Source organism: Neofelis nebulosa, chromosome 2 (genome assembly GCF_028018385.1).
Source record: "Neofelis nebulosa isolate mNeoNeb1 chromosome 2, mNeoNeb1.pri, whole genome shotgun sequence".
In the NCBI taxonomy this organism is placed as follows: domain Eukaryota; kingdom Metazoa; phylum Chordata; class Mammalia; order Carnivora; family Felidae; genus Neofelis; species Neofelis nebulosa.
Genome location: NC_080783.1, coordinates 1,058,897 through 1,077,399, shown reverse-complemented (window position 1 = coordinate 1,077,399; position 18,503 = coordinate 1,058,897). Strand labels below are relative to the sequence as shown.

The 18,503-nt window shown below is 61.6% G+C and overlaps 1 protein-coding gene across 1 annotated transcript; it reads left to right on the top strand.

Moving 5' to 3' along the window:
* The first annotated feature begins 569 nt into the window (after positions 1 to 569).
* On the top strand, positions 570 to 3,933 carry LOC131494585 (G-protein coupled receptor 35-like). The gene is made up of 2 exons (XM_058699008.1): positions 570 to 1,836; positions 2,709 to 3,933. Exons 1-2 carry the CDS (start codon positions 1,833 to 1,835, stop codon positions 3,845 to 3,847), a joined length of 1,143 nt encoding a protein of 380 aa, XP_058554991.1. The 5' UTR covers positions 570 to 1,832; the 3' UTR covers positions 3,848 to 3,933.
* Positions 3,934 to 18,503: the final 14,570 nt, after the last annotated feature.

Genomic DNA, 18,503 nt, shown 5'->3' with positions numbered 1-18,503 from the left:
CCCCGAGTGCCAATAATTATCAGAAAGAGAGAAGGTGTCCCGGGAAGTCCATGCCCCTCGCTGGGGGTTCGAGCCCGGCTGCAGCCGGTCTCAGAAGGCAGTTTGGGGGTGGGGGGAGGCCGGCCATTAGTGGGTAGAGCCACGCTTTGTGTCCCGTTCTCCGGGGCCCCCTGCTGCTGTGCCTCGGAGGAAACTTTCCTAAGAGTAAGTGTCCTCGGTCAACGGGGCAGCGGGCGTCAACCAGACACGGTGCGGGAACTGGCAGGGCCCTGCAGGGTCTGGGGAAGTGGGTGCCGGGGGGGGGGGGGCTGCCAGCCTCCAGGTCAGCCCCCCCCGCAGCTGCAGTGCAGGGTTTGGGGCACCGCAGGGACCCCAGGTCTGCCCTTCCCAGCACGGAAGGGGCGGCAGATCGCAGAGCTGAGCCAATGGGAAGGTCGGTACTGCAGGGAACTGTTGCCCACGAGTGACCTTTCGGATAAAGGCGCCCGGGGCTGGCACCCTGAAGTCCACAGGGGAGCACGCGACGTGGGCACGCTGGCCTGCACCTGCCCCCGGCGGCAAGGTGTCTTTCAGCTCCTGCCACCCGGGAGGGTAGGGAGGAGGGCAGAAGTGACACTGACCACCGTGAGCCCCCCCTCTGGCAGGGAGGGACCTCACCTTGCCCGGCTTTCAGAGCCGCTGCCATCTGCACAGGGCCGTGCCTGCCCCTGCCTCCTGGTCTGTGTGGCAGGTCGTCCCTCTCAGGGTCCCCTGGGCACCCGCCCCCACGTCACCCACCTCACAGCTTCACAGGGTGCCGTGTTCCCCAGATTCGTGGGAGTATGCGCCCCCTGCTTTCCCGAGCAGGGGGACGGGGGGAGGCAGCTTCCTCTGGCCTCCTTGTTCCTGCAGGTGGCCAGGCCAGGTCCTGGGACAGCAGACCCTCTGCCGGCCCCACACCCCCACCCCCAAGAGCCCCTCACACCGGCCCTCTGGGGGAGCTGCTGGTGTGGCCAAGGTCAGGGCCGTGCTGGTGCTGGACAGGAATACACCCCTGCGTCAGGGTGGGTTCCAGAAGCCTCTCTGACACGGAGACTGGCACGCAGGGGTTTCTGTGGGAGTGCTCTTGGGAACCCCACCCAAAAAGGAGCTGGCCAAGCGGGATGGACGGAGGGAACAGCTTCCGTGCCCATGGGGAGTTCTGGAGTTGTGACCACGAGGCTGACCATACAGGGCTACCGTGGGTGCACGGCCTCTGATGTGTCACTTGCTGAAGGTGATTCCGGAGGGGCCTCCGGCCGGCAAGACAAGCACCATGTGCCTCGGTCGTGACGCCCCCCCCCCCACCAGAGCACCCCACAGCGCCCACTACAGCCTTCCACCCTGTCAGGCCAGGCGCCCGGACCCCTGGGCCGCATGGGTAGGGGCTCCTGGCCAAGGGTCTATGGGTTCTCCAGCCCCGGACTCCGCAGGCTTCCTGCCCGGGGTCTCCCCACCCGGTGCCAATCATGGACGCACACAGGTAGGGGGCACCACCCAACCAAAACGGGCCTGCCAGAAGCCCCGTGCAGGCCGTCACCCCGCCCCGTGTGAGAGGCACCCTCGGTCCCCATCCAGCCCTGAGCTCCAGGCTGTTGCAGAGGGGCCCAGAGCTGTGGTCTGGGTGTCACAAACCGCAGGCAGAAGCTGCGGGCCCCAGGCGCACATGGACCAGGGAAGGGGGCCGCCCACCTGCCAGCTGCACCGAGATGGGACCACACCCACTCGAGAGAGTACAAAAGCGTAACCACAGCCTTGGGGCTGCAGAGCAGTGAGCGGCCCAGCCGGAGTCTCCGAGGCCCCAGCCAACCCAGATGGGTGAGTCCACCCAGGCCCGGAAGCCCCCTGCTGTCCCCTCCATGAGCCCCGTCCTGCCCTTGCCACGCGGGCCACCACAAAGGGCTCCCGGGAGCAGGGCCTTGGGCCTCGTGCATCCCACCTGAGGACCACGCCTGGGCTCCAAGCCCAAGCAGGCGTTAGGGCAAGGGCTGAGGGGGCAGTTAGCTTCTGTGGACGGACAGTGAGGGGGGCCGTGGGGGGCAGAGGTAGACAGGAGGAGGAGAGAGATAGGAGATGGGGGGGGAGTGCAGGGGAAAGCTTTGGAGGGGAGGGGAAAAGAGGGCCCCAAGGAGGAAGTGGATAGAGAGGAAGGGCAGAGTGGGGTGGCTGGGGTGAGGGAGACACACACACACAGAAGTAGGGAGCCTAACAAAGACAGAGAAGACTGGGGTCAGCCCAGGGCTCCCGATGCTCTCCTGACGGGCTGGGGGTGCTCCCTCTCTGCAGACCAGGACCCCCCGTGGCCCCTGCCAGAGGAGTCTGGGGTCCCGCTCCACGGGTCATGGGTTGAGGGACCTCGGACAGGGCCACAGGCGGTGGGGGACAGCAACGTGGCAAAGGTCCCCGGCTGGGCTAAAGCCTCTGGTGGAGAAGCCCAGAGAGAAGCCCCCCAGAGTCCCCCTCGTGGCAGGGGCCGCCGTCCACATCTAGGAATGCAGACCCTCTGGGCGGGGCAGGGAAGGCGGCCCCAGTGGAGCCCTCTGAGGTCAAGAGAGGGAGCCCCGGGGCTGGCACAGGAAGTAGGGGGAAGAGATGAGGAGGGAGGGGGGGGAGGGGGGGGAGGGGGGAGGGGGGAGGGAGGTGAAGGAGGAGGGGCGAGGCCACAGCAGCCTTTCCCTCCCTGCCCGCAGGTGAAGCTGGGGCGCCCGCCGCCGTCCCCGTCCCCGGGAACGGGACCGGCTCTGAGGGCTGCAGCACGGAGAGGAGCGTCCTGTCCCAGGCGGCCACCAGCATCTCCATCTATGTCATCTTGGCGCTGGGGCTGCCGCTCAACGGCCTGGGGCTCTGGGTGTTCTGGTGCCGCCTGCGCAGGTGGACCGAGACCCGCGTCTACATGGCCAACCTGGTGGTGGCCGACTGCCTGCTGCTGCTGAGCCTGCCGGGAGTGCTGCACACGCTGGGCCAGGCGGCGGGGGCCCAGGAGGGCGTCGTGTGCAGGGTCGTGCAGAGCTTCTACTACATCAACACCTATATGAGCATATGCCTCATCACGGCCATCGCCACCGACCGCTACGCCGCCCTGCGCTTTCCGCTGCGGTCTCGCGCCTGGCGCAGCCCCCGCCAGGCCGCCCTCACCTGCCTGGCCCTCTGGCTGCTGGTGTTCGGGGCCGTGGCCCTGCCGGCGTCCTGGCTGCGCGCGGGGGAGAGCTTCTGCTTCGGCCGGGGCCGCACCCGGGGCCCCAGGACCCTGGCCTTCTCCCTGCTGCTCTTCCTCCTCCCGCTGCTGGTCCTCAGCTTCTGCTCCTGGCAGGTGCTCCGGCACCTGACCCGCAAGCGCGCGCGGTCCCCGCCCCAGGACGCCGCCCACATCCTCAGAGCCCTGCACGTGGTGGCAGCCAACTTGGCCACCTTCCTGCTCTGTTTCCTCCCACTGCACGTGGCCTTGCTGGCCATGCTGGTGGCCCGGTGGACAGACGCGGCCTGCCCCACTCTCCAGGCGGTGGCTGCCTTCGTGCAGGTGACCTCCCGCATTGCCAACGCCAACTGCTGCCTGGACGCCGTCAGCTACTATTTTGTGGCCAAAGAGTTCCAGGAGGAGGTGGGGGCCGTCCTCAGCACGTCCCGGCCTTTCCGGGGACGGACGCAGAGCGCTCCTACACGTGACTACCCTGACTGGGCCGTCCAGGCGTGGACGGATGAGGACAACAGCTCGGGAGAGGCCCCACGCATGGCCCTGCAGCACGTGCCGCGGGGAGCCCCTGGCCCCCCCGAGGCGACTCTTCCCCCCTCCGCGGCGTGCGCCAGAAGTAGCCTCACTGCGCACGTGTGACTTTGGATTTACGGGTCCTGGGGACGTGGACTCTCCCTCAGCAAATAGAATTTAACCAAGGCATTAAAAAATTGCCACCCCATGGATCTCTTTTCCCAGACGGATCTCTCTTCTCAGCGCCTGGACGGCCCTCCTCGGCAAGCCCTGGGGAGGGCATTTCTGTCACCTATAGACGGTGATTAGAACCAAAATCTCTCAGAGGCTACAAGGTCTCTCCTCAGGCCGGTGACACCACTGCAGACAGAATCCAAGTACGTCCCACGGGCCGCAGGACGTTCACAGAGACACAGCCACCAAACAAGCTTAAAGACACTCCTTTGTAAAAACCGTTCCGTGGGTTCTTACAGAGCATCAGAGAGGTCCCGTCCTGACCTTCGGGGATTCGGGGTGCTTCCCTGAGCCCCCGTTCTTCCGCACCCCTCATGCCTCCCGGCACCGCTGGGGGCCTCCCACTCTGGGCCGGGCTCGTGGACACCCACAGGCTGAGCTGAGGGTTGGGGGGTGCCTCTCCCCACAACGCTGAGGTTCTCAGGAGGCGTCCACCCTGCCGGGGCCCGAGGGCCCAGCTTGGAATGGACTTATGGGATCGGCACAAACACCTCCACTAGGAAGCCCGGGCAGGACACAGACCTGAGGGGCTCGTGCTGGAGGCTGGGGGCCCCAAACTGGGGCCGAGGAAGCAGAGGTGGGGGCTCCCAACAGCCTCAGGTGACTAGAGGGAGAATGGGAGACCCGGACCCCTACCTCCTTCCCCTCACCTTGTTCCTCTTCCCCCTCCCCCACCCCCACTCCCACCCCCGACTCCTGCACCCTCAGAGCGCTCTGCCTGGCAGGGCCCGCGGCAGCACAGGGAGATCTGTTCCTGCGGAACGAGAGCAGCTGGGCCTCTGGGCTGGGCCCCAGGCCGGACCTGTCAGCCTGTGGTGCCACCAGCTTCGAGCTGAGGCCAGGACCTGCACGGCGGTCGGCACGGTCTGGTGGTCAGTCCTGCTCCGTGTGCGCAGGTGCCCCGCCAAGGCCTGGTCTTCCGCTGCCTGGAGACCCAGGCTCGACTGGCGTCCCCAGCAGCGGCTCACCTTCCCCCCGGCCCACTTGTTCTGGTCACCGCTCAGCAGGCTCCTCGGAGAGGCCATCTGTGTGGCCAAGGCCGACGGCGGCATCGGTGCCTTTGCCCACCGCTCCAGGGCCGAGGCCGAGGGCAGCTGTCCTGTCCTTGCCCCAGGTGTGGAGCTTGCCGGGGTGCCGAGAGTAGGGCCACGGTCACTGGCCCCTCCGTCCTCTTGGGGCTGCCTGAGCGGCAGCTGGCCGACCGGGGCAAGTACGGCCTTGGCCCGAATCGCCCCCCTCCTCACACACAGAGATCATAGGGCATAAAGTCCCCGGTCCAATCCTCACCACCAGTGCATCCTGAAGGGGCTCCCAAAAGAGGGGCGCTCCTGTGTCACCGTGAGGTGGAGCCTTCCCCGGAAGAGAAGCCTGGGCTGGGAGTGTGACCCCTGGAGAGCCAGGCCCTCCACAGCCACCTGTCGGAGCACACTCAGGGCAGCGGTGAACGGAGGTCCCGGCTCGGCCAGGCGGCCTTCCCCTCTGAGTCCACGGCTGCAGTCCGGCCGCCCTCTGCCCAGCGAGCCCACGTCCCACTCTGGGGAGGTGCGCGTGGGGGTCCAGAGAGGTGGGGCTCTTGCTCGTTGGGGCTCAGGCTGTCGGCAAGCACGCGGGAGGCACGTGGGCTCACCCCCTTCCCCAGCACCCCCTTTAGGGCGCCTCCCCCCCAGGAGGAGCGCCCCGGAGTCAGCTTGCAGGACTGATCCCTTTGAGACCCAGGCCGTTTCAGCCTGGAGGCAGCGTTGGGGCACAGCAGGCTGAAGGGCCGCCACGGGGGACCGGACTCCTGGACACCTTGGGTGCTGCTTTCCGGGCCGAGCTCCGGCGTTGACCATCAGCAACGTATATCGGGACCCGCCATGCTGCAGACACCGTCTAGGCGCTGAGCCCTGAGACGTGCACACGGGGAGCCTCACAGGCTCACGCGGAGGGGTGGACAGGGGAAAGGCTGGGTCACGGAGGGCCTGGCAGGGGAGAGGCAGGCCTCGGACGGTGTTCGGGAGGCTTTGCTTCAGACCGGTGCGGCACCTCCTTGTGCTGCAAGTTGGGGGCTGGGCGGCAGGACCAGGACCTCAGTGGGGGCCCGGGGGTGGCAACAGTGAACGTTGACCAGGATGGGGGCTGGGACTGTGACGTGGGCCAGGCCGTCAAGGGTGAGCTGGGGCGGCAATGAGGGTGCAGCGCTCTCGAGTGGTTTGGCTACGGGGGAAGAAAGCGGGCTTCCAGGAGTTAGGGTGACCCCGGGCAGGTGCGGAGGGGCACGAGGGCCAGGAGGAAGCAGGGGGCAGGCAAAGGCAGGGGACCCAGGCAGCCGGGAGGCAGAGGTGTGACCCTCTGCCCTCAGGTAGGTGCTGTGGGGAGAAGAGGGGGGCAGGGCCGCCCAAGGGGCCAGCTGTGTCCCCACTCACCTCAAGGACACGCCCCGCGCCGCCGGCACTGGCCGTGGCATCTTTTCGTCTCACTCACCAGGGCGGAGTCCGCATCGCTGCCCGCCCCCCCCCCCCACCCCCCCCCCCCCCCCGCGCTGCTCTGCAAGCCTCCACCTGGGCGACCTTGGGGCACCCCGGGCCGCGGGGGCGGAGGCGGAGAGGGGCCTTGCCGCCTGGCCCCGCCCACCCCGCCCCCGCCTCCCTCCCTCCCAGGCTGGTGGGTCGGCCGCGGTCCCTACAAAGGTTGTTGCCCATTCTGTGCGGCTGCCGCCGGCTGGTCCAACCCCGTTCTCTCCCTAAAGACGGCTCTGGGTTCCGGAAAAAAAGCAAGGGGCGGCCCCTGGCGCCGGGCACAGGGGGCAAAGATGGGAGAGACCGCCTCTCCCCACCCAGCTGCTCCAGGCAGGATTGAGCTTTTAGGTAATCTAGGGAGGGAATCTCCAATCGACGGGACGCGCCAAAGTGCAAACAGGCCATGCGTGGTGGGGAGGACCTGCCAGTTCCCGCGGTCAGCACGGGGCAGGGGTCCGGGGGCTTCAGTCCTGTCCTGAGGTCCCCTGACCCTCCGGTGTCTCCTGGCTCCAGGGCTGTTCTTAAATCTACTCCAGCTGCCATGTGGGAACACCACGGACTGCGCGGTCTTTATTTCTCATGGTTCTGAGGCTGGAAGTCAGACATCAGGGGGCGTCAGGGTCGGTCGGGGGGAGGGCGTGCTCCCTGCTTCAGACACCTCCCGGGTCCTCACCTGGAGGGGCTAGGTGGCTCTGCGCGGTCTCTCTCCTAATCCCCTCACGTCTGTAATTAGGATTTCGACCTATGAATGGGGGGAGGGGAGTGCACGTTCAGCAAGGAGTAAGTATATCACCTAGACCATGCCTGGCGCGCAGTTGGCATCGCAAAGTGTTGGCTTTCGCTTAGGGAATTCCACGCCCTCCCAGACAAGGTCCACTTGGGTAGTGACGTGCCCGCCCCTGCCATTTCCCGGCGAGAAGCAAAACTGAAACCCAGGGTGCCCGCCCTCTGCCCGATTCCCGCCCAGCACACGCCCGGGAGCGCCGCGGCCGCTGTTAACCTGAAAACTACAACTGCAGTTATTTTACCAGCCAGAAATGGTTACTTTGGGAAGAGCAGAGAATTGCAACCCAAGACCAGCGAGCTACAGCAAAACCATAGGCAAGTCCAGGAAACCAGCTGCACCCACCGCCCCCCCCCCCCCCCCCCCCCGGCAGATCTTTTCTAAGGAAAGGGACTGTTATAAACCAAAAGCCCATTGGAGTAAACTAGGAGCTGGTAGTGGCTTCTTATTGGCTGGGCTGCCTTTGGCTGTGGCCGCCTCTCATTGGCTGGGCTGTTGCCAGGGGAGGAGAAAACCTTCCTTCCTCCTGTGGGCAAAGTGGTGGCCAGCCACCTGCAAGGTCCCTCTCTTCCTCTGGTGAGAGAAAAACTCTCTCAAGCGCTGCTATATGAGGGAAGCCATTTTAGATTTCTTTCTAAGGCAGCATGAATCTATATTAACTTTATATTTAAACCAAAAGCCCGATTCATGGCCCACCCACCGTGCATATCTTACACACCTGCTTTGTAAATGAGTAGCTTAAAGGAAAACCATCTTGTCCTGCACGTATGGATCGATGCTGCTACTCCTTTGCATTAATTATACTCATGGCATTAATACTCATGATCCTGCCTACGTGCTAATCTATAATCTTTTTGAACTTTAACAAGAATATACCTCTGACATATTGATTTGTGGCTCTTTATGCAAAAGGTATAGAACCCTGTAAAAACTGTTCACTCTCTGAAGCACTTTCTTCCCTGCGAAGTTCGTGTTTCCTGGGCAGCTGTCTTAATCTGGGTTTGAACAGAATCCTCTATTTTCCTCTTATATTAGTGTTCTTTCTGGTCGGCTTGCCTAGTCACCGGCTGGGTCTGCAATTGACAAACAGTGCTGGGCACGAAAGCTCCCCCTGCTGGCCTCCAGACTCCATGCTAAACAAGGTTTCCTTCTACTTCCACACCCATCCCACCTCTTCCCATTTTTACCCCACAGCAGCTCCCTCCTTATTCCTTCCCCCGCCCCCCAGCCTCTGGAACCTGCCTACCACTGCCCTGTTGGGCTCTGCCCAGGAGTCCAGCGTGCTGGGGCCCTCAGACACTGAGCTTGCACAGGATGGCCCATGGTCCAGCAGTTAAGAATATGGTCCTTGAGGGTCACCTGCGTGGATCAGTCAGTTAAACGTCTGACTTCAGCTCAGGTCATGATCTCCCGGTTTGTGGGTTCGAGCCCTGCATCGGGCTCTGTGCCAACAGCTTGGAGCCTGGAGCCTGCTTCGGATTCTGTGTCTCCCTCGTTCTCTGCCCCTCCCCTGCTCACACTCTGTCTCTCTCTCAAAAATAAACATTAAAAAAAAAAAAAAAAAAAAAAAAAAAAAAAAAAAGAATGTGGTCCTTGAACCTGGCCGCATGAGTGCAAATGCAGGGGGCATGCTTACCGGCCTGCTGCCTCTCTACCTCGGTGCTCTCCCATGTGGTCTGAGGACCCTCGGATCCAGGGGGGTCACCCCTAACATTCGTGAGGTCCAGGACATGACTACAGGTGGAGACCCACATGCTAGTCTAAATATTTGAAACTTACGTCTGTGCCTTTGGAGCCTGACCTTAGCTCCCACCTCCAGTGCCCCCACCCCACCCCTGGCTGTAGGTCACAGGGCCGAGGAGCTGCCCTCTCTCCGGCCCGGACCTGGGAACCTGAGCCATAGCACCATTTGTGGGACCAGGGCAGGACTCCTGGGGTGACTCCGGAGCGAGGGATAACGGAAGGCCTGCACGGGTACTCCCTCAGCCACTGCAGAACCTCTAGGACTGCCCCAAACAGCTAGCAAGTGAGCAGACGGTGCTCTGAGAAACAGCCCCGGCCCTTGCTGGGACGCCCTGTGGGTCCGGCCACTGCAGGCTTTGGTCCCACTGTTTGTGCCATCGGGGTCAGTCCAAGAGGCTGGCCAGCTGGTCACCATCTCTCTGCCAAGATACTGGGGTGGCCCTGCCTCAGACTTGGGGAAGCGTGGTCTTGCCTGGAGAGCCCCGGCGACGGCGCCGGCTTTGGGCTAGAAATGAGAGGCCGAACATGAGGGCGGGACGGCCACCCGTGACACGCAGTCAGGATTGCTTTGGTAACACATCCACCTGTATCAAGGCCGCACCCAGAGACCAGGAAGATGCCATCAACATCCCGCGTCGGTTTATAGCTTTCTGCAGTGAGGGCGGGGGGCCGCATCTCCAGAAAACGCGGGGCGAACAGAGGCTTCGCGTTTGCGGGAGCCGAGGACTCGTTATAGGATTTGGGCCTGTGGGAGTGACTGGACATCAAGAAGTGGTCCTCCACGGGGGCCGGGCGGGTGATACTGGGTCACGTTTGCAGGGGCCAGATATGTCTTTCTGTCTTGTTTTCATCCCAGAGACCCTCCTCGAATGCCGACCTTCTGTGGGACCACCCACGGTGGCTGGGGACCACGACGGCTCAGCAGTGAAGCGGCTGCAGGGGAGAGCAGAGGTCTGTGACGTCACAGCTGCCCTTTGTCGGAATCTGCTTTTGCGGGAGGCCGCCCGGAGGCGGCATCCTCAGTGGGCCCAGAGCAGCCACGGCAGAGCCCTTGAACCAGAGAGCCGCCCTGCAGGCAGCCGTCAGAAATGAAGCGCACCTTCGTCCCGGCGTGGGCCGCAAAGCTGGTCCCGACCGGCCGTCAGCATGCTTGTCTGCAAAGGCTCGGAGAATTGGTATTTTCAGTCTGCTGTGGGGCTCGCCAGCGGTGCCCGCGGGGGAGAGCAGCACACGACGCCGTGCGGGCAAGGCAAGCGGGCAAGGTCACGTTCCAACAAAACTTTATTTACGAAAAGAGGCAGCAGGCTGCTTTCAGCTGGTTAGCCCGCCCCCGGTGTGCGTGCCCACAGCCAGGGCGGTGGGCGTGGGCAGAGACGTGGGCGGCTTCCTCTGTCGCCCGTGCACCGGCCGTTCTCCTTGATCTGTGCGCCGTAGGCTCTGCTGTAGCCCGGACCCCCCTGGGCTCACGAAGAAAAGGCAGGGGCTCCGCATTTGCTCAGGCAGCCCTGGAACAGAAGAAGCCCGCGGGGCTCAGGTGCCCGGGAGCAGTGGCCCCCTGTATGGCAGCACTGTGGGGCACGGAGCCACAGGTCCCAGGGGCATCGAGGGGCCGCCCGCTGGTGCCTGAGGGCGGCAAGTGTCCGGGGCCGGGGCGGGGGGCAGTTTGCAGGTCCTGGTCTCAGGTGCCAGTGGTCTCTTATGTGCCACGCAGTCCCTCCTCTCTCCCACCACAGGGAATATTGTAGCCGAGAGCCCACCCGAGTTTCCTTTCCCGATGGGCTGGGTTTGTTGACAGAGTTAGAAGCAGCTCAGTAGGAGTCTTTGATTCATTTAAGGTCCAGTCCGGTTTTCCAAAATTGAAGGTTGAGATAAAAAATTGAGGGAAATTTCAGTGTCAAAGGTGACCTTGGGGGTGGAAATCTACCTTCGGAAGTATTTAAAGGAACAGCTGCTACGTGTGGGTCCGCGGGTTCCAAGCGCCATCACGGGGAAGGATGGGTCACGAAGCAGCGGGAAAGACCAGCGTCCAGCTACAGGAAGGTAAGCTGGTCTGCCGTCCCAGGGAGCCGCCCCGGAGGGGGCAGCAGGGGTTGATGGGATGAACTGGGAGGTGGTGAGGGTTCTGTGACCTCTCTGCTTTGGGGGTCGTGGTCTCACACATATTACAGCTACTCCGACCGGGGGAGGAGCTAATGGCTAAGTGCTTGTGAGACCACGGCAGCTGGGAGTTCAGATCTGAGGGTCTGAGTGACACAGAAGCTCTCGGCAGTGGGATCTTACCGTGTCGTTCGTGGCTTAGGAGGTTAGTCTGACCATACGGCTGTAAGGTGAGACGGGCAGGCAGGCGGAGCCCGGCGGATGTCCCAAGGTGCCCGAAGCAGCCGGGTAGAGTGCGGCCCCAGCGCTGCCGGCTTCCAGCTCTGGATTTCAGGCCCAGCACGAGGCGCCTGTGCCCCCATCCCCTGGCGACACCCTGGCGCACTTTGGTCATGTGTGGGGCAGGAGAAAAGGAGGAAGCAGGTGCGGGGAGGTGGGGGCAAATGAGTGGCAGCGGGAATAGGACGACCAGAAAGAGCCAGCAGGGACCTCCCCCCAGGTCCGGTGCTGTGGCCTCGGCAGGTGTTGGGAGCGTCCTCTGTGGCCAGATTTCATGGCCTTTTCCAGTGCCTTTTGTTCCTTGAACACCCGGGCAGCAGCCCACACAGCACACAGGTGGGGGTCCCCGCCTCGCAGCGTCTCCCGGGACGGGCACCTCCCGTCACATGGCCGATTGCGGTGGGCCTTCTTCCAGGGGACCCGACTGCACAGGAATTCAGCCTGCTGGGCAGAAACCGGCAGGTGAGTCCAGGTTTCCAGGGGAAATGAAGACTGAGCCTGAACATAGTCCCCGTCGAGGGCAGGAGGGGCCTCTGCTGGCCCCTGACTGGGCTGCCAAGACTCGGTTGAGCTCGGCAGCCGCTCGAGCCCCGAAGTGGCAGGGTGACCACTGGACTCGGGGAGCAAGTCCCCCCGGGTTTGTTCTGGGAGCAGAGGATCCAAGCAAGGCCTTCTCCGCTTCTGGTCACAAGGCCCACTGAGGGCGGCCACAGGCAGAGCACCACGCATCACAGGCCCAGACGAGTCTGGTTCTGATCAGCCCAACGGGTTCAGCAGAGGGGGCCCTATGGTTCCTGGAGGGGCCAGAGTCATTCCCTGTCACGCGCAGGCTCGAGGCGGGCCTCCGTGTGACACTGAGACCAGGGAGGAGATCGGAGACCCGTCCCCCTCAGGCCCTTCCTGCTCAGCCGACTGGGGCTCTAGCTGGACCACCTCAGTGACCCACATGGGTGGTTCCTTGGCACCGTCCAGGGCTGGACACAGCTCCGCGCCCTCTGCGTGGACAAGCCCGCTCACCGCTTCCGTGGGCCGTGGGTTCCAGGTGGACGAAGTCCCCAAAACCCCCACGCGCACCTCATTCAGGGGCAGCCGTCCGTGTAGAGCTGGGAAGGAGGCCCACCATCCCTCCAGGTGGTGTGGACGTTTGTCCCTGGCAGTGACGTGCTCTGACAGCGCTTTGAGGATTGAAGGACAGCTGGACGCCCACGGCCGGGTCCCACAGCAGCTGTCCCCAGCCTGACCACAGGGTGGTGGGGAGCTGAGGCCAGCACGATGGCCCAAGGCCAACCGTGCTTGTGTCCCCAGGCCCCACCCTGCCGAGTTCCAAACTGACCACGTTCTGTTCCAACTGTCACTGGGGGTGGCCAGGCCATGGCTGAGGTCAGAGGGGGCCAGGGAGGGGGCGAAAGTGCCATTTGACCTCTTAGGTCTTTTCCAAACCAAACACCAGACCTGAGAGCAGGGAAGGGGGTCGGGGCTTCCTGGAAAATCCTTGTCACCTTCATAATCTGCCTGGGGCAGGCCCGGCTAAAGGGTGGCAGGTCTGACCTGTGACCTCTGCTCAGGGTCACCTGGGACACTTGCCCTGGTGAGGTTCGGGCTGTCTCCCTGAAGGAGGCCCAGGGCGGTTGGCTAGAGGAGATCGAGCCCCACCCCGTGCCCTCGGGGTCACTGCTGGGCTCAAGTCCCCGTCGGATGTGCCCATGGGCCCATCTCGTCTGTGGGAACCCCCAAAGTGAGCTCTGGGGAGCCGGGTCCTGAGACGCTGACCAGGGTCAGAGTGGGGCAGGGGGACCCTGGGTGAGGACGGGCTGCCCGTGGAGGAAAACTCACACGCGAGCAGGAGATCCTTGTCGGGACCTGGTTCCCGGGGCCGAGGTGGGGAGGCAGCCGCGTCCACAGGGCCGGCCTCCCGGAGCCGACACGCTCACACCGTGAGTGTTGAAGGAAACCACGACCTGTCGTCACGGTGTTCCCCAAACTTATTTAACTTAAATTTAGTGAGTTGAACCTATTGGTCTCCTAACTAGAGCGAATCCATCTGTCCGTCCACACCCAAGTTCCTGTTCGGGGCCCTGAGAGCCGGCCGCACCCACACCCCGTCCTCCAGTCCAGGACCCGGGAAGGGACAGGGCGCTCGGAAATTCTCTGCCACGGAAGCTCCACGTACACATCGCTGTCCCAGGGATGTCAGTCCTGTCCAGCGTCAACCTGAGCGATGGACCCCTAACCGCAGCAGTGACACCAAACGGGAGGAAATTGCTTTCTGCGAGAGAGCCCAAATATCGCAGTTTCTGGATCAATAGAAGAGACGTGTTGAATAGAATGACAGGAATGTTCGATTTGCTCTGTCTAGAAATCACATGAGATGGGAGCCATTTACTAATAAGATTCACATGTGTGGAACGAACACATAAAACACTACCCTGAAATTATAATCTTATCAGTTCTCCACTTGAGGTGTTGGGTAATCACTTGATAATAACTATGAAAACAAAAGAGAAAAAATTGCATTTATTTTAGAAGACCAAATCTGGCCGTGTCTGGGTTATTGCATTCGTTAGCAACAACGAAATACTGTAATGACACTTCCCACAGAGAGAATAACACTGAAGCACTTGTAAGAATTGTCTAAGCCACCTGAAGCTGTAGAACATCGTCTGAGAATTATAATCTGAGAGGTTCCCACGTGAGCCATGAATGACCACTTAACAGCAGTAAAACCGAAAGAGAAAATCAAAACTATTTCAGCAAAAAGAAAAGCGTCTTCCTGTAGCCCTGCATCCTCAGAAGCAGGCTCACTGGAGGGTGGGGGCGATTCGGAGGGACTCCCTTCGGGGACCCCTTGGCGTGGGAGCCCCGTGCGCCGATTCCAGAACCTCCTGGAAGCAGGCCGGGAAGATCAGGGAGTGCGAGGTGGTTGCACTATAAGGTGAAGGTTTGGATGAAAACTGGAAAGTGTCCGTGAGGGATTCGCATCTCACATCTGCTGTACCTGACCGTGTTGTGGGGACAGACGCTGTGCTGGCCGAGGGGCTCCTTCCCCACCTGCTGCAGTCAGCCAGAAGGCATGTCAACGCCCCCTTCAGCCGGCATTGAAATGGGGGCCAGTAAGTTGGCCCAAGCCCGAAGAGGCTGATATTTCGAAAGAGGATGGGACACCTGGTGGGAGAAAGGGATGGCCACCGGACGGATGTGCCGTCAGAAGCTGGAGTGCGGGAGGACAGGTGCTCCCTGTGCCATAGCTCTGTGTGGAGCACAGACAGACTATGGCAAAGGCCAGTGAGTGCCCCCCCGGGGCGACCACCGGGATACTGGACCAGAAAATACCCAATTCGCCGGCTGTTTGGTTTTGACTGACGTCGCTTATGGCCAAATGACCTGATCCTGAAACCCTAAATACTCGTAGCTCCCTGAGTGATGCCCGAGAAATCCTGCAGTGGGAGTTCAGTGACCAGAAGAGGCCTGGGACAGGGGGACATTTTATTATGTATTTTGCAGGTGCACATGCCACTATGGGGGTGCAAAGAGGTACTCATGTCTGTGAGCAGGGAGCCCCCCGAGGAGCTGCCAGGTTCCACTGCCGCGTGCACAGTCCCCGACGTGCAGCTCTCAGCTGGCCCACAGAGGGCTGCCTGGCTTGTCGCTGGCTCGTTCCAAGGGGAACGGGCCGCGTCCTAGGCCACCGCTCTGATCAAAGGCGGCACAAGTGAATCCGTCAGGGAACTGAACCGCGTGCTGTCGGCCCCCCTGTTGGGTTTTTACTGATGTACGGGTGGGGGCCGACGGGCTGGCTGTGTGATCGGGTGGACGGGAGATGGAAACCCAGTCTGGGACAGAGATGGCCCCGTTCAAACCCCTGTGCATATTTAAGGGGTGTGTTTGAGCAGGACGTGTTGATTTCACAGGAAGAACTCCCTTCCGGGGTCAGAAGTGACCGGGATTGGCAGGTGAGTGTCTCAGCGCAGCTGCCTGTCGAGGCCACCGCGTCCGCGAGATGGGTTGAAGGGGGGCACCTGGAGCCGGGCCGGGTCTGCCCACGCCCCTTCCGGCACCCTGAAGCCAGGCGTGCCCACAAGAGCTGCTCCGTCCGCAGGAAGAGTGGGTCCGCACACAGCTGTGGGGCAGGCTCCCCGGCGGTGGCTCCGGAAGTGGGCGCGCAGCCGACGAGCTGGACCCATGCCCGGTGGCCCCAGGGGGCCCGGTGGGTCCTGACCGAGTGGGCGCCGACTCCGGACAGGGCTTTACTTACCTGGTGCCCTGGGGGCGCAGTGCTCAGAGCGCCGGGGGACAGGAGCAGAGGGCGTCACCCCCACCGGGACCGTGGAGTTCACCGCTTCAGGCCAAAGAGCATACTCTTATCTTCCGAGTGGCGGTTTGACAGAGGCCTGGGACGGGCGGCTGAGACCCGGGTGGCGTGCATTGTGCGAGCGCACACCAGGCCCCACAGGCCGGAGGGACGCTCCGGTTCTCTGGCAGATCGGGAGAAGGAGGCAGAGAAGCACACACGCGTCCTTCCGCAGGGGGTGGACTCTCGTGTCCCTGGAGGCCTGGTGCGCATGCGCTGGCCTGGTTTTCTTGCCCGGAAGTGTGTATCTGACACCGCGTAGCCGCGCCTCCTTCACCAGGGCCGGTGTTGGCGTGCTGGGTCTCCCCCCGTCCTCTTACCCTCCACCTGCCCGTGCGGTTACAGTTGATCTGAGTTTCTTAAAGACCGTGTGGATTAGAGCCAGGTTTTTATAGCCATTCTGCCAAGATCTTTCCATTGTGTATTTGATCCACTCACATTTTCTGTAGGTGTTGATGTTATAGGGCTTAATCCTGCCGCATAAAAAACTGTATTGTTCGTTCTCTCTGGTTTTTGTCTTTTTTTTCTCCCCACAGAATTTGTTTTTTAGAGTAGTTTTAGATTTATAGAAAGATTGAGAAGTGCAAATACTCCCCATATACTCCGCATCTACGATCTCCTTTGGCTAACGCCTCACCTCAGTACAGTCCGTTTGTTACAACCCATGAACCCATGTCAATTGTGTTCATTCATATAGTTTAGGTTTCTCTGATGTAAGTTTCAGTTTGTATGTGTTTCTCTTCGTTTTGCTTTAAGTTTGTTTGTTTATTGGAGTGAAAGAGAGAAAGCACGAGCAGGGGAAGGGCAGAGAGAGAGAGAGAGAGAGAGAGAGAGAAAATCCCAAGCAGGCTCTGAGCTGCCAGGGCAGAGCCTGACACAGAACTTGATCCCATAAACCATGAGATCGTGACCTGAGCTGAAATCCAGGATCAGATGCTCAACCGACTGAGCCCCCCCGACCCCAGTATGTGGCTTTTGTCTAATGTACTTTCTCCGTTGCAGTGCACCAGGCCAGAGATGACACTGTGTTTGATTGTCACGACTCCTCGGTACTCTTGGCTGGATGGCCTCTCAGACCTCCCTTGTTTTTGATGACCTTGATCATTTTGAGGAGGACTGGCCAGGCATTTCGTAGGATGTCCCTCTATTAGAATTTACCTGACGTTTTTCCCTGTTAGATTGTGGATAAGATTATGGGTTTGGGGAGGAAGACCAAGAGGTCAAGGCCATTCTCATCATGCCCTACCGAACACGCATACTGTCGACGTGACACATCACAGCTGATGTTGACCTTGGCCACCTGCTTCAGGGGGTGGGTGTCAGGCTTCTCTACCCCAGTCTTTTCGTTTCCATCCTGCCGTCTTCGGAGGGAAGTCGTTATGAGCAACCCACCCTGCGGGAGTGAGGAGATAGGATCCCTCCTGGAGAGCAGAGTATCCATGTCAAATACTAAAATATCTGGAATTCTCCTACACAGGAGTTGTCTCCTTCTACCTCGTTGATTCGCGGGGCTCAGCGCATTGGGTCCCACCCAATAATTTATGTATAATTTATGTATATCGGCACGGATTCACGGGCATTTGCTTTATAGTTTGGGTCAGTAATTCAATATTATTATTATTTTTTGCCCAGATGGTCTTGGTGATGGGGGGGCTCTTCGAGTTGGCCTCTGTATCCCTTTGACATGCTCCCATCCATGTGGGTGTTTGGGGGGCGCTCTCTAACTTCCTGGTGCTACCAGGCGCTCTGGGCTCACTCGGGCATGTCCTGTCCCCGTTCCAGATTCAGCCACGTCTCCACAGAGCCCTGGTCCCATCACTCTACCCGCTATAGCGGGCCCTGAGCAGAGCCCCCACCCCGCAGCTTGCCCCTGGCTGGGGGGCTCTCCCAATAGAAGCAGGGCCCCCCAGGGCCTTCCTCCGCTGCCCATTGGACCCTCCGGTCCACCCCAAATCTCTTTCCTGTGGCCCTGCCTCCCTAGAGGGTCCAAGGCAGAGGCGGGCACCACGTGATCAGAGTCAACGGGCAGTTGGTGCGCACAGGGGCTGTGAGGGCTCAGCCAGGGACGGAGGAAAGACCCCTCAGCACGTTAGTGGCCTTTTCCCTAAGTGGCCGGCACAGGGACAGGAGCAGGTGCCCAGGCTGCTTCGTTAGAGCCAGTGCCTGCCAGGGGCCAGAGGAGCCCGGGGGCACAGGCCCTGAGGGACTCACCCACATAGGCCAGCTGCTAGGGGGCCTTCCGGGCCCCTGCCCTGAACGTGCACATTTGAGTGAGCACGTCCACACACACGCAGACACAAACACGCAGAAGCACATACATGTTCCATTATGCACTCGAGGCGATTTCCTGCAGTGGCCACAGGTGGGGTGGGACACGGGGGCCCCTTCGGGTGAGCCAGCCCGGGCCGGGTGAGAAAACGTTTCACTTAGGAGAGCGTGGTCGGGCGAGGGGCCCCGGGGGATGGTGGGACAGGGACCCGATGCGCTGAGCCCCGCGAAGCGGCTGGCTCTGTGCTGGTCCTGCTGCGGAGGGCCTGGAGTCTCTGCACATGCCTCCAATTTGCAGAAGAGGAAATGAGTCAGCAGGGTGTAGCCAGTGCTCCCCGTGGGCTGACCACACTCAGCTCCCCGGAGTGGCCGTTGGCATTTCTTTTAGTCAAAACGATCGCTATCACTGAAGCTTCACGCGAGCAGGCAGGGTCTCCCCTGGGCCTGCTGGACGCACGGCCCAGAAACGCTCGTCCGTGTTGCCGATATTTGCCGGGGTCAGCCACGTGCCTGTGACCTCTTCTTGCTTTT